General features: G+C 46.2%; 1 protein-coding gene across 1 annotated transcript; it reads right to left on the minus strand.

The window, feature by feature from the left end:
- Window positions 1-204: 204 nt before the first annotated feature.
- LOC542551 (60S acidic ribosomal protein P2A-like) lies at window positions 205-2,274 on the minus strand. The gene is made up of 4 exons (NM_001305879.2): window positions 2,106-2,274; window positions 1,224-1,312; window positions 711-931; window positions 205-499 (listed from the first exon to the last, which is right to left on the minus strand). Exons 2-4 carry the CDS (start codon window positions 1,309-1,311, stop codon window positions 473-475), a joined length of 336 nt encoding a protein of 111 aa, NP_001292808.1. The 5' UTR covers window position 1,312; window positions 2,106-2,274; the 3' UTR covers window positions 205-472.
- Between the last annotated feature and the right edge of the window lie 22,811 nt (window positions 2,275-25,085).

Here is a 25,085-nt window from a genome sequence, read left to right on the forward strand (position 1 = left end):
ACTTGCAATGTGAAGCAGTGGTGGCATATACTAGTACTTAGAAGTTTTGCCAGCCAAATGAGGAAACTGGAAAATTTCAGCCGGCAGCCAACGCCATCTGAATCATCAACTCCCAACAGCTCTTTACTTTCATCGATGCAAACATCCATGCCAAGAACACGAACACCGACAGCAGGTAGCACATGCGCATACTCACTCAGTGTACACGGATGCACGAGGCAAAATCGACATGTACCAACAAAATAGTGAACATCCAGGTAACTTGAGGTAACAAATTCATAGTGGGAGATAGAAAAACTCTGGTTCACCAGTAAACCCCAACCAGCACAGCAACCTACGCCTAGAATTACCACAGGAAAAGTCTTTCAAGTACTTTCCAACATAAAACAAAGTTAAAGTCCAAACATGACTACGATTTTTCTTCCCTCTGCTTCCGCGACTCAAAAACAATACTCTTGACTATTGCACAGGCTTAGTCGAAGAGGCTGAAGCCCATGTCCTGCAAGAAACAGAATCAACATAGTCAAATCTCTGAATTACTTTAGTCGAAGGGGGGAAGGAAACAAACAACAACGTAAAATAATTGGTTTCATGATACAATAAGATGGAATGCAAGAGAGATGCCTCATGGATATAATATCAGATCAGAGTAGCGTATGGCTGCTGCTCTGATAGGAAAAAAACAAAGAATGGGTGAACAACGATCTTACGTCATCACTTTCTTCCTTCTCCTCCACCTTCTCTTCTTTCTTCGCCTCAGCTGCAGGAGCGCCGCCAGCAGCAGGGGCAGCTGCCACAACAGCCACACCGCCACCGCCACATGGGACTGAAGCAAACTTCTCCCTGCCAGCAGCAATGAGCTCGGTAATGTCCTTACCGCTCAGTTGGGACAGAAGGAGTTCCATCTTTTCATTGTCAACTTCACAGCCAACTGCGACATGTACAGGTAGGAATTATGGGATTAGATGCTTCTGCTACATGAGTACAAGAGGAACAATGATCAGTTAATATACAGGACCACTATTGTGATCTATACACCACCAATGCAAATCAAATCAACTGTGTTAAAAAAGTGTTGACGTGATATGAACACAACACCCATGCAAATCAAACCAACTGTAATATAAACTATTAACATTCAAGAATCCCTACATTCAAGGAGCAGGTAATGCGAATGACAAAACTGTGTTGCACTCCTTGAAATGACAGCTAAGTAAAATTACCTGACTCCAGAATGGCTGTCAAGTCCTCGGCAGAGGGGCTGGAGTTCCCAGCGAGGACAGCAAGCAGGTAGGCAGCAACAAACTTCATCCTGCTCAAACCAATATATCAGTTAGTTCCCATTTTTATCTACATTACAGTGAGACGAGATAAAAATGGCAAGCAACTGACACAATAATCTAAAGCAAATCAACCTACAATCAAATTAACAGATTACCACGAATCTATTATCTGTTATACAAAAAATTCAAGCACTAATATATAATAACAACAATGATGTTGACGGTGTCAAACTGCAGGGCACAGTGCAGGGCCAGAAAAATACCAATACGCTTAACGGAAATACAAACAGAAGGGCATAGATGCCAGCACCCAGTCCTACTTGACAAGGTGGGGGATTCTCGTCGATTGGACCAAGTGAACTTGCGACCGTGTAGAGGTAATCCCTTTAGAGCTAAATCATAGATCACCCTCCTGAATCTCCCCATCATAGCATGATTCAAATTTCCATTACTCTTGTCCTCATTCTGACAGGGAACATGTTCTTTTAGGCCAGGGCTAGAGGCATCTCCTACCTCGTCGCCCTTGTGCCGGTGCAGTGCGTTTGCTTTGGTTGGGTCGTTTCATCTTTTGTCACAGGCGAGTCGGGACCCAAAATATACTTGGCGGATGCTTACTACATAACACACTAGGTCAACATCCACCATTTTGGACCAAAGCAAATCTTAACAAGGCCTCCTCAACTAGAGATCTAAGTCAACAAGCAGGTGCGATATGGGTGATTTTTGCATTCGAAGTCAGTAGGCATACCCAAATAGCTTGGGGTAAGAGTTTGGGAACTCAGTTTCGCGCAGCAGGCAGGTAAGAGATGAGGATGGGAATACCTGGTGGGCGACTGGGCGCTCTTCGCCGGCAAAGGCCTCGAGGGAGAGGGGTAGCGAGCGCACGACGGCGGACACTGGAAGGAGAGGCGGAGGCTATTGACGGTTAGGGTTACTTCGCAGTTATATATGCATATCCACCACGTTGAAGTGGGCCTTTAATGGGCCTTTTTTCCAGGCTGAGACGCGCCTGCTGCTTGTACTCGTGCCGCTCGTACGGAGTTAATTGACTTTATTGTTGAGAACTACGTTACCACGGATCACCAGATCCGCTCCCTTCCCTCCCGTCAGCAGATTAGGCGCGAGAAGATGTGGATGACACGTATCCCTTCTCATAAGCACGACAGATAGCACACGAGACACTGGATATAGGGTTGGGCCTCTGACCTCTTTCTCTTCTCTGTATTATGAGGTGGTGTACAAGTTCCTTATATAGAGATGTGAGACCCCTCAGGGGCAAAGCAGATATTTGCCCACATAACCCTAACTAGGGTTACTTAACACTCCCCCTTGGGCGAATACCGCGACCAACACATGCCTCGTTAAAACTCCAAAAAATCCAGTGGGAAAAATGTGGAGAAAGAGTGCATGGTGATACAAATTGCATTTGCACTTTGTTGCCTCGTTAAAGTGTCACGTGAGAAACTTCAAGAAAACTCACCAAGGGAAAAAGAGTACAACAACTGTCATCGGGACAGATTTCGATCCTCTGGGATCTAGATTCTGTCGAATCTTCTACAAGGGCTAACTTTAGAAATGTGCTCCCACTGATCCTTGCAAAACCGTATCAATAAGGCAAAACATCTTCTTCTGGAAGTATATGCACATAAAGATTTAGCAAACGGATTGCATATCCTTGCAAGGACTATTTCAGGAACTTTACCTCTACTCACTTCTAGGATATATGAGGTAAGTGCACATATTAATATAAATAAGCCACTTTAACTGATGGTGTTCGATCGACTGGATCTATATATTTGATAGAAAGTTCCATAAAGGTTCACATATTGATCATCAAGCTCACGCCTTCAGGGCATAGAATATGACATTTATTGTCTCACGATTGTGATCAATATAAGCATTCGCTCTCCCTGACGATGACATCTGTCAAAGTCGTTATCCCTCATAACTCAAGCATATTCTTCAAGATATATGTCTCATTGTTCATCTGGAATAACGAGAATGAATGAGGTTGGGGTGCTATCAATTTCTATCTTACACCACAATTTATACATAGTTGTGCAAAGGAAATAATATGTCCTTCAATAGGACTTAGGGGATAATATAGTTGCAATAGTACATATTCTAAATATGACACATCGCTCGAGGCGTTCATCCATTGCAACATCTATGATGGTGTAACAAAAGTCCATCTAAGATCGTAATCCATCAGGGATTTTTCATCGATCAGATACATTGTTATAGTCTGTCATTATGGCACAATGGAGATATTTTGCCAGTAACACCTAAACCTTATAGGTTTCTGCCATCAGGGCTTTAGAGGATACCGTAATTCCACATCTAGTGGAAATTGTCATGAGTAAAACTCATGGAATGCACATGTGCTTATTCGGTGAACTTCAAGTCCTTTGGTACCTCATCTTATTCCTTTTCGGGTCTGTATGGGTCTTTATCCCTTTATAGGGATTATCAAACTTTGGTGTTCAACACAGACTTTGTTTCTTCTGGATAGGTTCCATCTGGGAACGATAGTCTCAACTACGAGATATTCTCCCTACATAGGAGAGTGATCATTCATCAGGAATGTATTATTCGGTATGAGATTTATATGTTGCATATTTATAATTCAAGTATATGAGTCCTCCTAGGATCTCATGACGGATCTTCAGAATCCTATTAACTGCATATTTTAATTCATGCCATTTGCCAGATATATTACATAGTGGAACATTATTTATTCAACACATATGTGGGATGGATCTCTCACAAGACCACTTGAACCATCACATTCACCACACATTATTTCAATAGTGCCCATAAATGTCCGAACTTCAAGCTCACGACTTTCATTTTGCGATTATTGGTTCAGCCTCGATTGCATTTATCAATGACCCGATAAGAGAGCTTAAAGCAATCATGCCTAGGACTTTATTTTGGATCCATTTGCAATCTAGAGGGGCAAGATAGGTGTCGACATATTTGTCTCCCACATTTAATAATGATCTCCGTCATTTCCCAAAACGAAAAATTCATTGTTCCGTATTCCCAGCACAATGATATTGCGCGCATTGCTAGGAATTTCATCATCAAGATGAACCTCTTCGTGAGGCAGATCACCATCAAGGTGAATTAATCGGAGGAGAGTTATTACAGACCACGTGAATCTGCAATCAGAGCATATGCTTTGACTAAGGCTGATGGATCATATTCGCAGGCGTCCCCGAGAATAGATCAAATACCAATAAGTCAAATGTGGATATGATATTAATCCCGGATATATCCACATCTACATCAGGTAGAAGCATTCAGACCAATATGGTTACTCCTCAACGATTTCTGGCAAACTCCATATACATAGAAGTACACACTAAACGACAAGTTTAGTTTGGCTTTTGTGCGTTTTATAGAATATTGAGGCATTACACTATATGGGCATTCCTCCCCCTAATGCCGAGATGTTTTAAAAGCAAACAGATAAAATCCTCAACCATAATCATCCAGTTGTGGCCAATGTATGCTATTGTGGTGATTTATTTGGGAAATCTTACGCACTTTACAGATCGGGCTTTTATGCAGTGAGCTTTGGACTTAGATTAATGTAGTGGCATGAATACTACATATTTTTTGTTCAACATGAAGGGTTAGTCTCAACATCCAGCGAGACACGCAACAACAAGTTGCTTCGTGGTTACAATTCTGCAAACTTATTGTTATTATTACCAAATGCACAGTCAATCATTAAGATTTGGACTAACATGCACAACACTATTTTATCCATAAGGCTTCTTCAGGGGCTCATGAATACCATTTGTCATTTGGAGTCATTAATTGACTTCATATCAGCAAGTAAAATGACCATCAGGGTCTAACGCTCACAAAGACATTCACTGGTTGCACTGTGCTTTGAGGCACATAGGAAAATGTGTGTTTATATTGGTAGTAATGTGCACGGCATCAGGCCAATGCTGCCAAGCAAATATTTTTATATACAGAGATGTATAGTCCAGCTCGTTTTTATCACTGCCCATGGTTTACCCACTTACTCATACCGCTCTGAAATTGGGTATCGATTAATGCAACATGTTTAGGTATAATAATTTTGAGAGAGAACTTATAACAATAGTCAATTCTTTATGGTGTTGCCAGCAGGGCAAATATTTCTCCTCATATTATATACCAACTTGTTCTATAATGCATTATTTCGATCTCTTCATTGTTCGGCAAAAAGAGAAGCTTTAGAATAGAACAGACAAGGCCAAGAATTCATTTTATCTGGGAAAAATCACCATATAACTAGCTTTTGATGAAGCAAATGATGACAACTGCTTGGCAAGAACGAAACAATACTGGTATTTGCCTAAGATCCATCTTCAACAACAGATATTACTGCTCTCATACGAAGAAATCATCAGGAGTAGAGAGGATACAACAGGTCTCTACAAGATCTTCATATTTTATCACAAATTATCATCACTAGTAGTCTAGTGGTCAAGACATATGACTCTTCTGGCTCCGAGGACCAAGGACATGTTAATGTCTAATTTAGCTTCAAGCTCTGTTGTGATGCGGGATTTCATAGTTATTTGTCTACTCTTCTCACTTCTGGTAGATCGGAGGTAGATAATGGTAAGCATGCCAAAGGGTGGAATTCAGTGTAGTTCGGCTACATAAACCCCAGGTATGTGTCCATTCATGACCGACCTTTACCATTTAGCTTACAGCGTATACCAAATTTGTCAAAGGACTATTCAGAGTCAATTCAGTGACTATAAGTATTTACAATTCCGATAGATGTATGCGACACAAGCATAGAGGTCCTAGATAGAACGAGTAAAGTGGTTCGACGGGAACACACTATGGTTTTCACACCAACATAGTGAATTTTTTTTAGAATAACCTCTCAGTATACTCGCAACATCGTGTTGCTAGCGGTTACATATCCTTTTATCTCATAGTTTGCTTCATGTCATTCAGCGACAAAGAGAGCAATGTGCTAACACCTGGTTGAGCAATGTATGACTGAGATTTCTGATCTTAAATCATTTGGTAAGGTCTTTTTGCTTACTAATATAATCCCAATTTGTGATATCTTCTATGCCAAAAAGGCTTTCATGCATTATATTATATATTTTCGGGTTACTTCGGGTAAAACTTTATGCATGAGGAGAGAGCAGAGAATTAACTTATCCAAGTTCTGTTGTATTTCAATTTAGTTTCCCAGATTATTCAAGCACTATAGAGCTTGATATAGTTGTTATGGCCACTTGGCGATATATAAATATATAATGCCACACAACACAATCAAATAAAATATAGAGCTAAACAAAATTGTTTACGAAGGTTGCGCATAATGTGACTTTACGGGCTTGAACAACCCACCACAATTCACGCGAGTACAAGCTCTAGCGTATCTAGCGTCAACACGTGTGCGGGCATCAGGGCTACGACAATATAGCAAGCCTTCGTAATAAACGCAACAGGCATAATTATGGCTCGGTAATTGTGGTACACGATGAATCCACGCAACGTGCGCAACAGGCACAATCGTGGCTCGCGGCAGACAGACAGTGCCTACAGGGCATGCAAAAAATACGTGACTCAGCGATGGCGGTCTGACTCAACGGGAGCGATCTGATTAATGGAGAGCGCGACATAGTAATCACATGACGCAGCCAAGTTCGAACGGCACAAATATTGCGTCGTATTGCCAGGGCGCAGTCAATATTCAGCTAATGTCATGACTCAGCCGATTACCAACGCAGCCTGATCGGCGTGTCTGAGTATTCATTATACAATTTAATCGTTCGACGTGAGTCCAAAAACTCAACACATCATAAATATTTAGAGCGATTTTAGTCTGCATAGTATAGTTTGCGCACACGTTTTAATAATTTTCTGCTAATTATTTACTACGGGAAATAATTATTAATGCAGAAAAAATGAACACCATAATTAATACACAAACATAACACATCAGGTGTAACTATCATTTTACCATATTCAAGCATGTATTTTTCTACTAATTATTTGCGTCAGGAAATAATTAATTAAGGTAGAAATTGCAACATAAAACATGTTTTATTCTATTTATTATTTGCAATAGGAATAAATAAAATAAGTAATATGGAACACACATATAAATTAAAATTGTAGCGAAACTTGTTAATTAAGAACTTATGGAAAAACTACTGTCTCGTACGCGATTTTCAATAAATAGATTGAAAATGGAAATGGATAAAGGACGCATGCAACTTGTACGAGGCAAGCGAATTTCCATTTTGTCCGAGCGTTCAGTCGTTCACGCATGCACGACAGCTCTGACGGCCTTTCTTTTCTCACTCGAGGGGAGCGGCAGACGTTGTCTCCAATCCAGTTTACCCGAGAGCATACATGCAAGCATTTTTTCCCTTTATCCTCTCTCAAGTTTTAACCCGTCAGATCCACTTTTTTCGGTAGCACTTTGACCGGGCTCCCCTTTATCCATGCGTGGGAGTAGGGGTCATGGCACGGAGGCAGCAATGGTCGTGAGGGCTCCTCGGCACGGGTGCCGCTGCCGGCGCGCAGCGTGCCTCCAGAGCGTTCACGCGGGCACGACCTCTGACGTGTCACGGCTTTGACACGGACGTGGGCCTGGCAAGGCTCCGGCGCTTCTAGCGCGGCGTGTTGCAGTCCCGGCGTGACACACGACTGCTGGCGCGGCCACAACGGGCGTAGCGAGGGATCTGTATGCCTTCGTTGGCCGGCGGAGGCGACTTTCGAGGGACAGTCAGAGGCGAAGAAATGCTCACTGGATTCGACCAGTGCGTACAGAGCTAGCAACTTGAGATCGAGCTGGTCTTAGATGCGGCATATCGATTTAGAAATTACATACCGCTCAATTGCATAGAGAACAGATTAAGCGAAGCCTGTCGCGTAGGACAGTTCGGCTGGGCTAGAGGACCTGCCGGCTTGACGAAGAGTTGATGCAGATCTGATCCCGCAGCAACGTCGAGGTAGAGCGTGCTGATAACGTGTTGAGAACTACGTTACCACGGATCACCAGATCCGCTCCCTTCCCTCCCGTCAGCAGATTATGCGCGAGAAGATGTGGATGACCCGTATCCCTTCCCATAAGCACGACAGATAGCACACGAGACACTGGATATAGGGTTGGGCCTCTGGCCTCTTTCTCTTCTCTGTATTATGAGGTGGTGTACAAGTTCCTTATATAGAGATGTGAGACCCCTCAGGGGCAAAGCAGGTATTTGCCCACATAACCCTAACTAGGGTTACTTAACATTTATAACAGTCTCGTCGTCTGGCTTCGCCGGTATACTACTCCGCAGCTGCGCTTCGCCAGATTGGTATTATGGAGCACACATACGCTAAATTGGTATGGTTAATCTCCCGCCCACTCTAACCGTTTGTTTTCTTGCGTTTGATGAAGGTTGTATATTCCTGTGTACTAATCTACCTCTCGTGGGCACTCCGCAGCTCCTGTCCAGTTTTGGCCGCGCCGCCTACCACTGGTGCTCGCGCCGCCGCCATTTGGTTCCCGCGCCGCCAACATCTGGTTCCCTCGCTGCCGCCATCTGGTGCCCCGGTCGTCCGCCATCGTGTGCCCGCGCTGTCTCCCCCGCGCGACGCTGCCCAAGCAGCGTCTTCCCTTCACCTGTCTCCATGGAGGACGAGTACAACGCCCACTCACCAGATTCATCTTCCGGCGATGCAAGCGAGCCAACCCTTCCTTGCCTCCCCACGTTTTCTGTTGTTCAAAGAGTTGATCTACCGGCTCCGAGCTTGGATTTGTCGGATTAGCAAGTCTTTCTATTTGGGGATGAACATAGAACGAAGGTTTGATTCAATTTCAAATATCTAGCAGTTTATTGTCTGATGTACCTGCGCCGAGTACTTCATAGCTGTCTTATCCTTTGGTTTCAGGTTTTAGAAATTGATTGGGGGGCTGTCACAGAACTGGAAGAAGATGGACGCTTCACGTCCTGGCGTCTGTCCGCCTCCTGGCGACTCACCTTCTCTTCCCGGCGCCTCCTCTTCCTTCATCCTCACGCCGGCGTCTGCTCCGGGCCCGGCGGCCACCATCAGCACCCCTACAGACCTCCTCTTTTCCTCTCCGGCGCCGGTTTTCTCCCAGTCTTCCCCCACCCAGTCCGCGCGGGCCTCGTGTGGTCGTTCGCGCCTGGAGAGGTGGCAGGACAGTTCGCCGGCTGGCGGTTCGGATAGCCTCCCTGGGCGGAAGTCGCCTCACAAGCTCTATCGGGATGTGGTGGCCGTTCAGCCTGTTGTCGTAGCTTCGGTGGAAGGCAGCGATCCTCTGCTGTGCGTCCCATCGCAGAGGTCCCAGGGGAAGAAGTGCGGTCCAGTGCGGTCTTCGCCATCGCAGAGGCCCCAGGTGAGGAAGACGTGCGGTCCGGTGCAGTCTTCGCGACCTGGCCGGGCGGTCTCCCAGGAAGCATGCGGAGATGATTGGACCGTGGTGGAATCCAGGCGTTCGAGGAAGCAGCGCGTGAAGTTGGAACGTCAGTGTGTTGTGCCGTTGGACCTCGTCGGGCGATGCTTTAACTGCCTCGCCCAGGGGCACTTCGCCTTCCAATGTTTGAAGAGGACCAGATGCTTCCGTTGTCGTGAGCTTGGGCATCGTTCCTACCAGTGTGTGAGGGCCAAAGCTCCTGTCTGGCGGAGAATTTCTGCCGCCGGGTCGTCGTCGCGGTACGGTGATCCTTCTCGACCTGAGTCCCAAGGCTCGGTCTGGAGGAGGATCAGCCCCACTGCGGACGTCTCGGCCAGTGCTTGCTGTGGGGGCGGTTTTCCTCGACCTGAGGCAAGAGCTTCGGTCTGGAGGAGAATCACCCCACCGGCCTTTTGTCCGAAGCTGAAGCGGTTGCCGTCGTCCAAGCTTTCTGGGCAGATGTGGAGGCAAATCACTCATCCGCCTTCCTCCGAGGTGGACGCGTCTGGGGATAGTCCTTCGCTGACCGGCGGGAATGAGGCTGCTGGTTGCATCTCCAGTGCTCCTCTACCGGCTGGCGTCCGCCCCAAGAGAAAGCGTGTTAGGAAGCGTCGCTCCAGAGCAAAACATTCTGGTGCCCCAACCCCCTCTCCCTCGTAGGCGGCCACCGCTGCTTTGGTAACCCAAGTGCACCACGTACCTCCGTGTATCCTGGGATGGAGCCACCAAATGACAAGAGCAGAGGATGATCTTCAATTCGCGGTAATGGTGACTGTGATCAGCGATCGGTCTTCGGTCCGGGTTTCGGAGATTGCTGAGCTGCTTGCCCCAAGGCTGGAATTGGAAGCTAGTTCTCTGGTGTTGCGAAGGGTCTCAGCGTCAAATTTTATTCTGGTCCTCCCATGTCGCGACAAGGTTGAGGAGTTGGTTGGCAGATGGGCTACTCTCAGAGCTGGGTCTTTTTCTGTGGTTTGTAAGAAATGGTCTCGTCTCATGGACTCCAGGGGCGCCTTACTCCCGGTGTTGATCAATATTGAGCTCCAGGGAATTCCTATACATGCTTGGGAGACAAGCACCGTGGAGCACTTGTTAAACCCTTTTGCGTGGATACACCAAGTCCATCCTGATACTCTGAACCTGAAGGATGTGGCCGTTTTCCGCTGCTCCGCGTGGTGTTTGGACCCCTCTGCTATTCCTTCTTCAAAAGAACTTTGGATTGTTGAACCTCCTTCTGCTGTTGAGGGTGATCCTGCAGGAAAACGAGTGCTGATTTACTCGGTGAATATTGCGGTTTCGATCACTCTCCGGCAGGATGGCTCCGGTCCCGTTCTTCGTCCTGAGGATCCTAATGATGAAGATCACTCTCCTCGTCGAAGGCGTCTCTTCTCGCCTTCCCATGAGTTTGTTCAGGGGCTTCATGTTAGGGGTCAGAGATCGGAGCGTCGTTCGGTTCACGATCGGATTGGCCCAAGTGCAGGAACTGGGGATCAAGCGAATGATTGTTCTCAGGTTTCAGTCGCTGAGGCTGAGCTGGTGGAATTCAGCAACGTGGAGATCTGTGAAGTTGATGTCCAGATCCAGAATCATAGTCCTGTGGCTTTTTCCCCCGCTGTTTCTGACCCACTGATATCAGCAATGGTCCAGCATCAAGTCTCGGTTGGGCGTCCTGTGATTTTCTGTCAGACTGACTGTCAGCAGGGGGGTGGGCAGATTTCTGTGCTTAATTGTCCTGGCACTGGGCAGATGCACGGTTGTCAGGAGGAGCTGGTGGAATTCAGCAACGTGGAGATCCGAGAAGTTGATGTCCAGTTCCAGAATCATAGTCCTGTGGCTTCTTTCCACGCTGTTTCTGACCCATTGGGATCAGCAGTGGTCCAGCATCAAGTCTCGGTTTGTAGTAGGTCTGCAGAGTGCTCCAGCCTGCATGAGGGTGGACAGGTGTCTGTGCATGAGGGACATGGCAGTGGGCAGATGTCTGGGTGTCCTGTGTTTTTCTGTCAGACTGAATGTCAGCAGGGGGGTGGGCAGATTTCTGTGCTTAATTGTCCTGGCAATGGGCAGATAAACGGATGCCAGGAGGATCACTTTCAGTTTGGAAGTCAGCAGGATTTTGTAGCGGCTGGAAATCTGGGTTCTGTGGCTGCTTGCGAGGTGTTGCCTCTCAGGGAGTCTCCTGTGGCTGCCACTTCCCCTCCTTTGCTCCTCCGCCCCAAACCTATTCAAGTATATTTTCGGCGGCGCCGAAGAGCGAGGAGGGTTGAGGAAACAGCCTTGGGAAGCTCTCCGTCTCAAACACCGGCTACTGCTATTGATGTTTCAACCTCAAGGGTGTCCGACTTCCTGTCCAGTATTACCAAAGAGGTCGATGCTGTGTTAGAGAATCCTGCCCCCAACCCCAGTAGAAAGAAAAAACTGCCTAGAGGGCGGGTGACTACTCCTAGGCGCAGCAGGCGTGTTGCTGGCGTCGGGGTTGATTGTCACCAGCGCCTTTCTTCTATCAAGAAAAGCAAGAAGACCATTATGAAGACTCTGGGAGTGATCCGGGATGGGGATGCTCTGAGTCAAGAGGCACTGGATGAATATAGTCGCATTTTCAGCAAATCTCTTTCCCAGGTGCAGATCCAAGCTCTTGCCTCTCTTTTCGGTTGGTCTCTTCCAGAAGAAACGTTGGCTGTGGGGGCTACACTTTGAGGAAGGTTTGATAGTCGCCTAGAGGGGGGTGAATAGGGCGAAACTGAAATTTACAAAAATAATCACAACTACAAGCCGGGGTTAGCGTTAGTAATAATAAATGAGTCCGCAAGAGAGGGTGCAAAACAAATCGCAAGGCAAATAAGGAGAGTGACACGCGGATTTGTTTTACCGAGGTTCGGTTCTTGCGAACCTACTCCCCGTTGAGGAGGCCACAAAGGCCGGGTCTCTTTCAACCCTTCCCTCTCTCAAACGGTCCCTCTGACCGAGTGAGCTTTCCTTCTTCTCAATCAACCGGGAACAAAACTTCCCCACAAGGGCCACCACACAATCGGTGCCTCTTGCCTCGGTTACACTTGAGTGTTGATCACAAGAGCAAAAGAGAAAGAAAGAATGCGATCCAAGCGCAAGAGCTCAAATGAACACGGCAAATCACTCTCTCTAGTCACTAGGGTTTTGTGTGGAATTGGAGAGGATTTGATCTCTTTGAATGTGTCTAGAATTGAATGCCTAGCTCTTGTAAGTGGTTGAGAAGTGGAAAACTTGGATGGCTATGAATGTGGGGTGGTTGGGGTATTTATAGCCCCAACCACCAAACTTGACCGTTGGCTGGAGGCTTCTGTTCGATGGCGCACCGGACAGTCCGGTGCACACCGGACAGTCCGGTGCCCCTGCCACGTCAGCGTTGCCGTTGGATTCTAGCCGTTGGAGCTTCTGACTTGTGGGCCCGCCTGGGTGTCCGGTGCACACCGGACATGCACTGTTTGATGTCCGGTGCACCGGTGTGGGCAGCCCTGACGTCTGCGCGCGCTGCGCGCGCATTTAATGCAGCGCAGGGAGCCGTTGGCGCCGCAGGGAGCCGTTGCTCCGCTGGCACACCGGACAGTCCGGTGCACACCGGACAGTCCGGTGAATTTTAGCGGAGTGGCTGCCGCGCGAACCCGAGGCTGGCGGGTTCCGGAGGCCGATCTTCCTTGGAGCACCGGACATGTCCGGTGCACACCGGACAGTCCGGTGAATTATAGCGCGCTGGCTTCCGAGAAATCCCGAGGGTGAAGAGTTTGAGTCTGGGTCCCCTGGTGCACCGGACAGGTACTGTTCACTGTCCGGTGGCACACCGGACAGTCCGGTGCGCCAGACCAGGGGTGCCCTCGGTTGCCCCTTTGCTCCTTTATTGAATCCAACACTTGGTCTTTTTATTGGCTGAGTGTGAACCTTTTTCACCTGTATAATCTATACACTTGGGCAAACTAGTTAGTCCAAAGATTTGTGTTGGGCAATTCAACCACCAAAATTATTTAGGAACTAGGTGTAAGCCTAATTCCCTTTCAATCTCCCCCTTTTTGGTGATTGATGCCAACACAAACCAAAGCAAATATAGAAGTGCATAATTTGAACTAGTTTGCATAATGTAAGTGTAAAGGTTACTTGGAATTGAGCCAATATTACTACTTACAAGATATGCAAGGAATGTTTCTTTCTTATATAACATTTTGGACCACGTTTGCACCACTTGTTTTGTTTTTTTGCAAAACCTTTTGTAAATCCTTTTCATAGATCTTTTGCAAATAGTCAAAGGTAAATAAATAAGAGTTTGCAAAAGCATTTTCAAGATTTGAAATTTCCTCCCCCTGTTTCAAATGCTTTTCCTTTGACTAAACAAAGCTCCCCCTAAAAGAGATCCACCTCTTAGTGTTCAAGAGGGTTTTGATATACCATTTTTGAGATACTACTTTCTCCCCCTTTTGAACACAATAGAATACCAAATGATAAAGACTTTTGGAAAGCACTAAGTTTTTGAATTTGGTGGTGGTGGTGCGGTCCTTTTGCTTTGGGCTCATTTCTCCCCCTTTTTGGCATGAATCGCCAAAAACGGAATCATGATAGCCCTTGGAGTGCAATCTTCCCCTTTGGTCATAAATAAGTGAGTTAAGATTATACCAAAGACGAAGTCCTTTTGCGTTTGAGCTTTTACTCTCTCCCCCAAGGATGAAGTCCTTTTCCTTGATGCTCATTTCTCCCCCAAAGACGAGAGAGTTGCTCGGAGTGATGGCGAAGTATGAGTTACGGAGTGGAAGCCTTTGTCTTCGCCGAAGACTCCAATTCCCTTTCAATATGCCTATGACTTGGTTTGAAATAAACTTGAAAACACATTAGTCATAGCATATAAAAGAGATATGATCAAAGGTATTCAAATGAGCTATGTGTGCAAGCTTAGCAAAAGAAATTTCTAGAATCAAGAATATTGAGCTCATGCCTAAGTCGGGTAAAAGATTGTTCATCAAGTGGCTTGGTAAAGATATCGGCTAATTGATCTTTAGTGTTAATGTAAGAAATCTCGATATCCCCCTTTTGTTGGTGATCCCGAAGAAAATGATACCGGATGGCTATGTGCTTAGTGCGGCTATGCTCGACGGGATTGTCGGCCATTTTGATTGCACTCTCATTATCACATAGCAAAGGGACTTTGGTTAATTTGTAACCGTAGTCCCGCAGGGTTTGCCTCATCCAAAGCAATTGCGCGCAACAATGTCCTGCGGCAATGTACTCGGCTTCGGCGGTGGAAAGAGCGACCGAATTTTGCTTCTTTGAAGCCCAAGACACCAAGGATCTTCCCAAGAACTGGCAAGTCCCCGATGTGCTCTTCCTATTGATTTTGCACCCCGCCCAATCGGCATCCGAATAACCAATTAAATCAAATGTGGATCCCCTAGGGTACCAAAGCCCAAACTTAGGAGTATAAGCCAAATATCTCAAGATTCGTTTTACGGCCGTAAGGTGTGATTCCTTAGGGTCGGATTGGAATCTTGCACACATGCAAACGGAAAGCATAATGTCCGGTCGAGATGCACATAAATAAAGCAATGAACCAATCATAGACCGGTATACCTTTTGATCCACGGACTTACCTTCCGTGTCGAGGTCGAGATGCCCATTAGTTCCCATGGGTGTCTTGATGGGTTTGGCATCCTTCATCCCAAACTTAGCAAGAATGTCTTGAGTGTATTTCGTTTGGCTAATGAAGGTGCCCTCTTGGAGTTGCTTGACTTGGAATCCTAGAAAATACTTCAACTCCCCCATCATCGACATCTCGAATTTCTGTGTCATGATCCTACTAAACTCTTCACATGTAGACTCGTTAGTAGACCCAAATATAATATCATCAACATAAATTTGGCATACAAACAAGTCATTTTCAAGAGTTTTAGTAAAGAGTGTAGGATCGGCCTTGCCGACTTTGAAGCCATTAGCAATAAGGAAATCTCTTAGGCATTCATACCATGCTCTTGGGGCTTGCTTGAGCCCATAAAGCGCCTTAGAGAGCCTATAGACATGGTTAGGGTACTCACTGTCTTCAAAGCCGGGAGGTTGCTCAACATAGACCTCTTCCTTGATTGGTCCGTTGAGGAAGGCACTTTTCACGTCCATTTGATAGAGCTTAAAGCCATGGTAAGTAGCATAGGCCAATAATATGCGAATTGACTCAAGCCTAGCTACGGGTGCATAGGTTTCACCAAAATCCAAACCTTCGACTTGTGAATACCCTTTGGCCACGAGTCGAGCTTTGTTCCTTGTCACCACACCATGCTCGTCTTGCTTGTTGCGGAAGACCCATTTGGTTCCTACAACATTTTGGTTAGGACGTGGAACTAAATACCATACCTCATTTCTAGTGAAGTTGTTGAGCTCCTCTTGCATCGCCACCACCCAATCCGAATCTTGGAGAGCTTCCTCTACCCTGTGTGGCTCAATAGAGGAAACAAAAGAGTAATGTTCACAAAAATGAGCAACCCGAGATCGAGTAGTTACCCCCTTATGAATGTCGCCGAGGATGGTGTCGACGGGGTGATCTCGTTGGATTGCTTGGTGAACTCTTGGGTGTGGCGGTCTTGGTTCTTCCTCATCCTCCTTTTCTTGATCATTTGTATCTCCCCCTTGATCATTGCTATCATCTTGAGGTGGCTCGTCTTCTTGATTTTGCTCTTCATCATTTTGAGCTTCATCCTCATTTTGAGTTGGTGGAGATGCTTGCGTGGAGGAGGATGGTTGATCTTGTGTACTTGGAGGCTCTTCGGGTTCCTTAGGACACACATCCCCGATGGACATGTTCCTTAGCGCGATGCATGGAGCCTGTTCTTCACCTATCTCATCAAGATCAACTTGCTCTACTTGAGAGCCGTTAGTTTCATCAAACACAACGTCACAAGAGACTTCAACTAGTCCAGTGGACTTGTTAAAGACCCTATATGCCCTTGTGTTTGAGTCATAACCAAGTAAAAAACCTTCTACAGTTTTAGGAGCAAATTTTGATTTTCTACCTCTTTTAATAAGAATGAAGCATTTGCTACCAAAAACTCTAAAATATGAAATATTTGGCTTTTTACCGGTTAGGAGTTCATATGATGTCTTCTTGAGGATTCGGTGAAGATATAACCGGTTGATGGCGTAGCAGGCGGTGTTGACCGCTTCGGCCCAAAACCGGTCCGGTGTCTTGTACTCATCAAGCATGGTTCTTGCCATGTCCAATAGAGTTCGATTCTTCCTCTCCACTACACCATTTTGTTGTGGCGTGTAGGGAGAAGAGAACTCATGCTTGATGCCCTCCTCCTCAAGGAAGCTTTCAATTTGAGAGTTCTTGAACTCCGTCCCATTGTCGCTTCTTATTTTCTTGATCCTTAAGCCGAACTCATTTTGAGCCCGTCTCAAGAATCCTTTTAAAGTCTCTTGGGTTTGAGATTTTTCCTGTAAAAAGAATACCCAAGTGAAGCGAGAATAATCATCCACAATAACTAGACAGTACTTACACCCGCCGATGCTTATGTAAGCGATCGGGCCGAATAGATCCATGTGTAGGAGCTCCAGTGGCCTGTCAGTCGTCATTATGTTCTTGTGTGGATGATGAGTGCCAACTTGCTTCCCGGCTTGGCATGCGCTACAAATCCTGTCTTTCTCAAAATGAACATTGGTTAGTCCTAAAATGTGCTCTCCCTTTAGAAGCTTATGAAGATTCTTCATCCCAACATGGGCTAGTCGGCGGTGCCAGAGCCAACCCATGTTAGTCTTAGCAATTAAACATGTGTCGAGCTCAGCTTTATCAAAATCTACTAAGTATAGCTGACCCTCTAACACACCCTTAAATGCTATTGAATCATCACTTCTTCTAAAGACAGTGACACCTATATCAGTAAAAAGACAGTTGTAGCCCATTTGACATAATTGGGAAACAGAAAGCAAGTTGTAATCTAATGAATCTACAAGAAAAACATTGGAAATAGAATGGTCAGGAGATATAGCAATTTTACCCAAACCTTTGACCAAACCTTGATTTCCATCCCCGAATGTGATAGCTCGTTGGGGATCCTGGTTTTTCTCATATGAGGAGAACATCCTTTTCTCCCCGGTCATGTGGTTTGTGCACCCGCTGTCGAGTATCCAACTTGTGCCCCCGGATGCATAAACCTACAAAACAAGTTTAGTTCTTTGTTTTAGGTACCCAAACGGTTTTGGGTCCTTTAGCATTAGATACAAGAACTTTGGGTACCCAAACACACGTCTTGGAGCCCGTGTGTTTGCCCCCGACAATTTTGGCAACTACCTTGCCAGATTTGCTAGTCAACACATAAGATGCATCAAAAGTTTTAAATGAAATGGCATGATCATTTGATGCATTAATAGTTTTCTTTCTAGGCAACTTGGCATGGGTTGGTTGCCTAGATCTAGATGTCTCACCCTTATACATAAAAGCATAATTAGGGCCAGAGTGAGACTTCCTAGAATGAATTTTCTTAATCTTATTCTCAGGATACCCGGCAGGGTACAAAATGTAACCCTCGTTATCCTGAGGCATGGGAGCCTTGCCCTTAACAAAGTTAGACAAGTTTTTAGGAGGGGCATTAATTTTGACATTGTCTCCCCTTTGAAAGCCAATGCCGTCCTTAATGCCCGGGCGTCTCCCATTATAGAGCATGCTTCTAGCAAATTTAAATTTTTCATTTTCTAAGTCATGCTCTCTAATTTTAGCATTAAGTTGTGCTATGTGATCATTTTGTTTTTTAATTAAGGCAAGGTGATCATGGATAGCATCAACATTAATATCTCTACATCTAGTGCAAATGGACACATGCTCAATAGTAGATGTAGAGGGTTTGCAAGATTTTAATTCAATAACCTTAGCATGCAACAAATCATTCTTAGTTCTAAGGTCAGAAATAGTAGTATTGCAAACATCAAAATTCTTAGCCTTAGCAATTAATTTCTCATTCTCATTTCTAAGGCTAGCGATGGAAGCATTCAACTCATCAATCCTAGCAAGCAAATCAACATCATCATTTCTAGGATCAATGCAAACATGAGAATCAACCTTAGCCAACAAATTAGCATTTTCATTTCTAAGGTTGTCTAAAATCTCATGGCAAGTGCTTAGCTCACTAGATAATTTTTCACATTTTTCTCTTTCTAGAGCATAAGCATTCTTAACCTTAACATGTTTCTTGTTTTCCTTGATTAGGAAGTCCTCTTGGGAGTCCAAGAGATCATCCTTTTCATGGATAGCACTAATTAGCTCATTTAATTTTTCTTTTTGTTCCATGTTAAGGTTGGCAAAAAGAATACGCAAGTTATCCTCCTCATTTTTATCATCCTCATCACTAGATGTTTCATATTTAGTGGAGGACTTTGATTTTACCTTCTTTTTGCCGTCCTTGGCCATGAGGCACTTGTGGCCGACGTTGGGGAAGAGGAGGCCTTTGGTGACGGCGATGTTGGCGGCGTCCTCGTCGTCGGAGGAGTCGCTTGAGCTTTCGTCGGAGTCCCACTCCCGACAAACATGGGCATCGCCGCCCTTCTTCTTGTAGTACTTCTTCTTCTCCTTCCTTTTGCCCCTCTTGTCGTTGTCCCTGTCACTGTCACTTGATAATGGACATTTAGCAATAAAGTGACCGGGCTTACCACATTTGTAGCAAACCTTCTTGGAACGGGATTTGTAGTCCTTCCCCTTCCGTTGCTTGAGGATTTGCCGGAAGCTTTTGATGATTAGGGCCATCTCCTCGTTGTCGAGCTTGGAGGCGTCAATTGGTTGTCTACTTGGTGTAGACTCCTCCTTCTTCTCCTCCGTTGCCTTGAAGGCCACGGGTTGCGCCTCGGATGTGGAAGGCTCATCAAGCTCGTTGATCTTCTTGGAGCCCTTAATCATGCATTCAAAACTAACAAAATTCCCGATGACTTCCTCGGGGGTCATTTGTGTATATCTAGGATTGCCACGAATTAATTGTACTTGAGTAGGGTTAAGGAAAATAAGGGCTCTCAGAATAACCTTAACCACTTCGTGGTCATCCCATTTTGTGCTCCCGAGGTTGCGCACTTGGTTCACCAAGGTCTTGAGCCGGTTGTACATGTCTTGTGGCTCCTCCCCTTGGCGAAGACGGAAGCGACCGAGCTCCCCCTCGATCGTTTCCCGCTTGGTGATCTTGGTGAGTTCATCACCCTCATGCGCCGTCTTGAGTAGGTCCCAAATCTCCTTGGCGTTCTTTAACCCTTGTACTTTGTTGTATTCCTCCTTGCTTAAAGAGGCAAGGAGAATGGTTGTGGCTTGGGAGTTGAAGTGCTCGATTTGGGCCACTTCGTCCGTGTCGTAGTCCTCATCCCCTACGGATGGTACCTGTACACCATACTCAACAACATCCCATAATCTTTTGTGGAGAGAGGTTAGATGAAATCGCATCAAATTACTCCACATAGCATAATCTTCACCATTAAAAGTTGGTGGTTTGCCTAATGGGACGGAAAGTAAAGGTGTATGTTTAGGAATGCGAGGGTAGCGTAGGGAGATCTTACTATACTTCTTACGCTCTTGGCGTTTAGAAGTGACGGACGCCGCGTCGGAGCCGGAGGTGGAGGTCGATGAAGTATCGGTCTCGTAGAAGACCACCTTCCTCATCCTTTTGTGCTTGTCCCCACTCCGATGCGGCTTGTGAGAAGATTTTTCCTTCTTCTCCTTATGGTGAGAAGAGGAAGATCTTTTCTCCTTCCGCTTGGAGGATTTCTTCTTCTTCTCTCTTCTCTTGGTGCGAGACTCTTCCGATGAAGATGAAGTGCTCCCTTGGCTTGTAGTGGGCTTGTCGTCGCCGGTCTCCATCTCCTTCTTGGCGTGATCTCCCGACATCACTTCGAGCGGTTAGGCTCTAATGAAGCACCGGGCTCCGATACCAATTGATAGTCGCCTAGAGGGGGGGTGAATAGGGCGAAACTGAAATTTACAAAAATAATCACAACTACAAGCCGGGGTTAGCGTTAGTAATAATAAATGAGTCCGCAAGAGAGGGTGCAAAACAAATCGCAAGGCAAATAAGGAGAGTGACACGCGGATTTGTTTTACCGAGGTTCGGTTCTTGCGAACCTACTCCCCGTTGAGGAGGCCACAAAGGCCGGGTCTCTTTCAACCCTTCCCTCTCTCAAACGGTCCCTCTGACCGAGTGAGCTTTCCTTCTTCTCAATCAACCGGGAACAAAACTTCCCCACAAGGGCCACCACACAATCGGTGCCTCTTGCCTCGGTTACACTTGAGTGTTGATCACAAGAGCAAAAGAGAAAGAAAGAATGCGATCCAAGCGCAAGAGCTCAAATGAACACGGCAAATCACTCTCTCTAGTCACTAGGGTTTTGTGTGGAATTGGAGAGGATTTGATCTCTTTGAATGTGTCTAGAATTGAATGCCTAGCTCTTGTAAGTGGTTGAGAAGTGGAAAACTTGGATGGCTATGAATGTGGGGTGGTTGGGGTATTTATAGCCCCAACCACCAAACTTGACCGTTGGCTGGAGGCTTCTGTTCGATGGCGCACCGGACAGTCCGGTGCACACCGGACAGTCCGGTGCCCCTGCCACGTCAGCGTTGCCGTTGGATTCTAGCCGTTGGAGCTTCTGACTTGTGGGCCCGCCTGGGTGTCCGGTGCACACCGGACATGCACTGTTTGATGTCCGGTGCACCGGTGTGGGCAGCCCTGACGTCTGCGCGCGCTGCGCGCGCATTTAATGCAGCGCAGGGAGCCGTTGGCGCCGCAGGGAGCCGTTGCTCCGCTGGCACACCGGACAGTCCGGTGCACACCGGACAGTCCGGTGAATTTTAGCGGAGTGGCTGCCGCGCGAACCCGAGGCTGGCGGGTTCCGGAGGCCGATCTTCCTTGGAGCACCGGACATGTCCGGTGCACACCGGACAGTCCGGTGAATTATAGCGCGCTGGCTTCCGAGAAATCCCGAGGGTGAAGAGTTTGAGTCTGGGTCCCCTGGTGCACCGGACAGGTACTGTTCACTGTCCGGTGGCACACCGGACAGTCCGGTGCGCCAGACCAGGGGTGCCCTCGGTTGCCCCTTTGCTCCTTTATTGAATCCAACACTTGGTCTTTTTATTGGCTGAGTGTGAACCTTTTTCACCTGTATAATCTATACACTTGGGCAAACTAGTTAGTCCAAAGATTTGTGTTGGGCAATTCAACCACCAAAATTATTTAGGAACTAGGTGTAAGCCTAATTCCCTTTCAAGGTTCTCGGCCTTGGGTTGCCGGTCTGTTGGTCGTCTTAAGATAGTGGTTTTTATGGATCCATCAAAAATTCTCATTTGGAATGTTAGGGGGCTTAATGCCTCGGCTCGCCAGGATGCTGTAAGAGCTGAGGTCGTCTCATCTGGAGTGGATGTGGTTTGTTTACAGGAAACTAAAATGCAGGATATTTCTCGTTTTTGGTTATCCGGATGCTTGGACCAGATTTTGCCAACTATGTTTTTCGTCCTTCTATTGGGGCTAGTGGTGGCATTTTGGTAGCTTGGAAAGATCATATTAACTGGTCTGGTGTGTCTAGAGTGGATGTTCACTCAGTGTCAATTCTTTTTCATCCTGTTGATGATGTGGAGTGGTGGCTGACTTGTGTGTATGGTCCCCAACTCAACCAGGACAAAATTGCCTTCCTTCAAGAATTGAGAGATATTCGTGCTTCCTGTTCTGGCCCTTGGTTGGTCCTTGGGGATTTTAATTTAATTTACAAAGACGAAGATAAGAATAACTCCAATCTGGATAGGCCAATGATGCATAGTTTCCGGAGGTGGATTGATGACTTGGCTCTTAAGGAGTTGCCTTTGGTTGGGCGTAAGTACACCTGGTTGAATGGGCAGCATAATCCAACTCTTGTCAAATTGGACCGTGTTTTCTGTTCCTTGGATTGGGATGATCAGTTCCCTTGGGCCCTGCTGCAAAGTTCGGCCTCTTTCGATTCAGACCATTGCCCGCTTCTTCTGGGGCTTAAGGATATTGTGCAAGGAAAGCCACGGTTTCATTTTGAAGCTTTTTGGACAAGATTGGATGGGTTTCTGGTAGCTGTTGAGGAAGCCTGGGCTGCTGTTCCTGATAGTCACTGTCCGTTGCTCACTCTCTGCATGAAGCTCAAGGCCACGGCTAAAGCTCTTCAGGGTTGGGGCGAGAAAAAGGTTGGTCATATTAGATCACAGCTTGGTCTTGCCAGGGAGCTGCTCCACCAGTTCGACATAGCCCAGGACAGTAGAAGTCTAGCTCATGAAGAAGTTTGGTTGCGTAATAATCTAAAGCAGCACAGTCTTGCTCTTGCGTCTCTATGGCGCTCCTTGGTCCGGATGAGATCTCGGATTTGTTGGTTGAAGGATGGGGATGCGAATACTGCTTTGTTTCACTCTCATGCGAGGTATCGCAAAGCTAAGAGTTTCATCCCTAGAATTGTCTCAGAGGATGGATCAGTTTTCACTGCACAGGAAGAGAAGGCGGACTTGTTCACTGATTTTTATAGGAATCTGCTTGGTTCTGCAATCAATAGGGGGGCTGCGGTTGATTTGGAACAGCTTGGAGTTCCCACATTTGATCTAGAAGCTCTTGACAGACCTTTCTCAGCGGATGAGGTTTGGAATACAATCATTAGTCTTCCTCTTGACAAGGCGCCAGGGCTAGACGGGTTCACAGGTCGTTTTTATAAGGTCTGTTGGTCCATAATAAGGATTGATGTATTGGCTGCAATATCCTGTGTTTGGGCCAGAAAGTTTGCCAACATGAATTGCCTGAACTCCGCTTACATCACTCTCATTCCAAAATTGGAAGGGGCCGACAAGGTCAAGGATTTTAGACCTATCAGTCTTATTCATAGTTTTGCAAAGCTGATGTCTAAGCTTATGGCTAATAGGTTGGCTTCGCAGTTGCAGCATCTTGTCTTGCCTAATCAATCTGCTTTCATCAAGAAAAGGTTTATTCAAGATAATTTTATGCTGGTACAACACACTGCCCGTTTTTTGCACCAACAAAAACAGCCCCGTATCATGATCAAACTGGACATTTCTAAGGCGGTTGATAGTGTTTCCTGGGCATTTTTAATTGAAGTCCTCACTAGGCTGGGTTTTGGGCAGATTTGGTGCAACGTCGTTTGCGGCTTGTTGTCCTCTTCCTCAACTCAGATTTTGCTTAATGGATGTCCGGGAGAAGTCATATATCATCGGAGGGGTTTGCGTCAAGGGGACCCATTGTCTCCTATGCTTTTCGTCTTGGTTATGGATGTCCTTAATTTTATGGTGCAGCGTGCCTCTGCGGTAGGGGTCCTCCAGCCCCTTTCTTCGAGAATCCTTCACCACCGGATCTCTTTATACGCGGATGATGTGGTTGTTTTTCTTCGGCCGGATGCGGTTGATATTGAGGCATTTAAGGGGATTCTACAACTTTTTGGTGAAGCCTCTGGTCTGAAGGCCAACATTCAGAAGAGTAATGTTTTCCCAATTCGTTGTGATGAGGAAGTTCTGGCTTCAATGCAGGCATCACTGCCTTGCCAATTATCTAATTTCCCGTGCAAATATCTTGGGCTGCCGTTATCCTTAAAACGTCTATCTAGGCCGCAACTGCAAGCTATCATTGATCGTATTGCTGTCATGCTTCCCGGATGGAAGGCGGCGCTTATGACCAAGGCTGGATGGGCTGTTTATATTCAGTCAGTTATGACTTCCAGATTTGTGTATTTGGCTATGGCCCTGGATCTTCCTGCTTGGGCAATCAAGGCAATTGACAGATTAAGGAGAGCTTTCCTTTGGAAAGGCGGGAAAGAAATCAAGGGAGGGCATTGTTCTCTGGCTTGGAGTAAAGTCACTCGTCCTAAAGAATTGGGTGGTCTTGGTCTTTTTGATTTAAAATTGTTTGGCTGGGCCCTTAGAGTAAGATGGCTCTGGTTGCAGAAATCAGATCCTGGGAGGCCGTGGACTGTTTTTTCGCTTCATTTCCCAAAGGAAGTGGTTTGCCTATTCAATTCTGCTGTGTATACTGAGATTGGAAATGGACTCAACACACTTTTTTGGACTGATAAATGGCTGCATGGGCATTGCATCCAAGAGCTTGCCCCAGCAGTGTTTGCCTCTATTCCTAGGAGGGTTACCAAAAGAAGATTGGTGAAGGATGCCTTGACTAATTGGAGTTGGGTTCAAGATGTTCAGGGAGCTCTTTCCTATGCTTTTTGGGTGCAGTTTTTGGATTTAGCTGAGCTTTTGGAAGATTCCTTGCTGCAGCCCAATGTGCAAGATCGTCATGTTTGGAGGTTTTCTAGTTCCGGGGATTATTCTTCAAAGTCCGCTTATTGTGCTATGTTTCATGGCTCGGTGTTTTTCAAGCAGGCTGATCGAA

This window comes from Zea mays, chromosome 10 (assembly GCF_902167145.1).
Source record: "Zea mays cultivar B73 chromosome 10, Zm-B73-REFERENCE-NAM-5.0, whole genome shotgun sequence".
NCBI classification, from domain to species: domain Eukaryota; kingdom Viridiplantae; phylum Streptophyta; class Magnoliopsida; order Poales; family Poaceae; genus Zea; species Zea mays.

Excerpts from the sequence above, each read along its gene's own strand:
- LOC542551 (NM_001305879.2), bottom strand. The coding sequence starts at position 1,311 with ATGAAGTTTGTTGCTGCCTACCTGCTTGCTGTCCTCGCTGGGAACTCC. Across the intron at positions 932-1,223 it reads GACAGCCATTCTGGAGTCAG|TTGGCTGTGAAGTTGACAAT; the intron begins GTAATTTTACTT and ends TACATGTCGCAG. Across the intron at positions 500-710 it reads AGAAGGAAGAAAGTGATGAC|GACATGGGCTTCAGCCTCTT; the intron begins GTAAGATCGTTG and ends TGTTTCTTGCAG.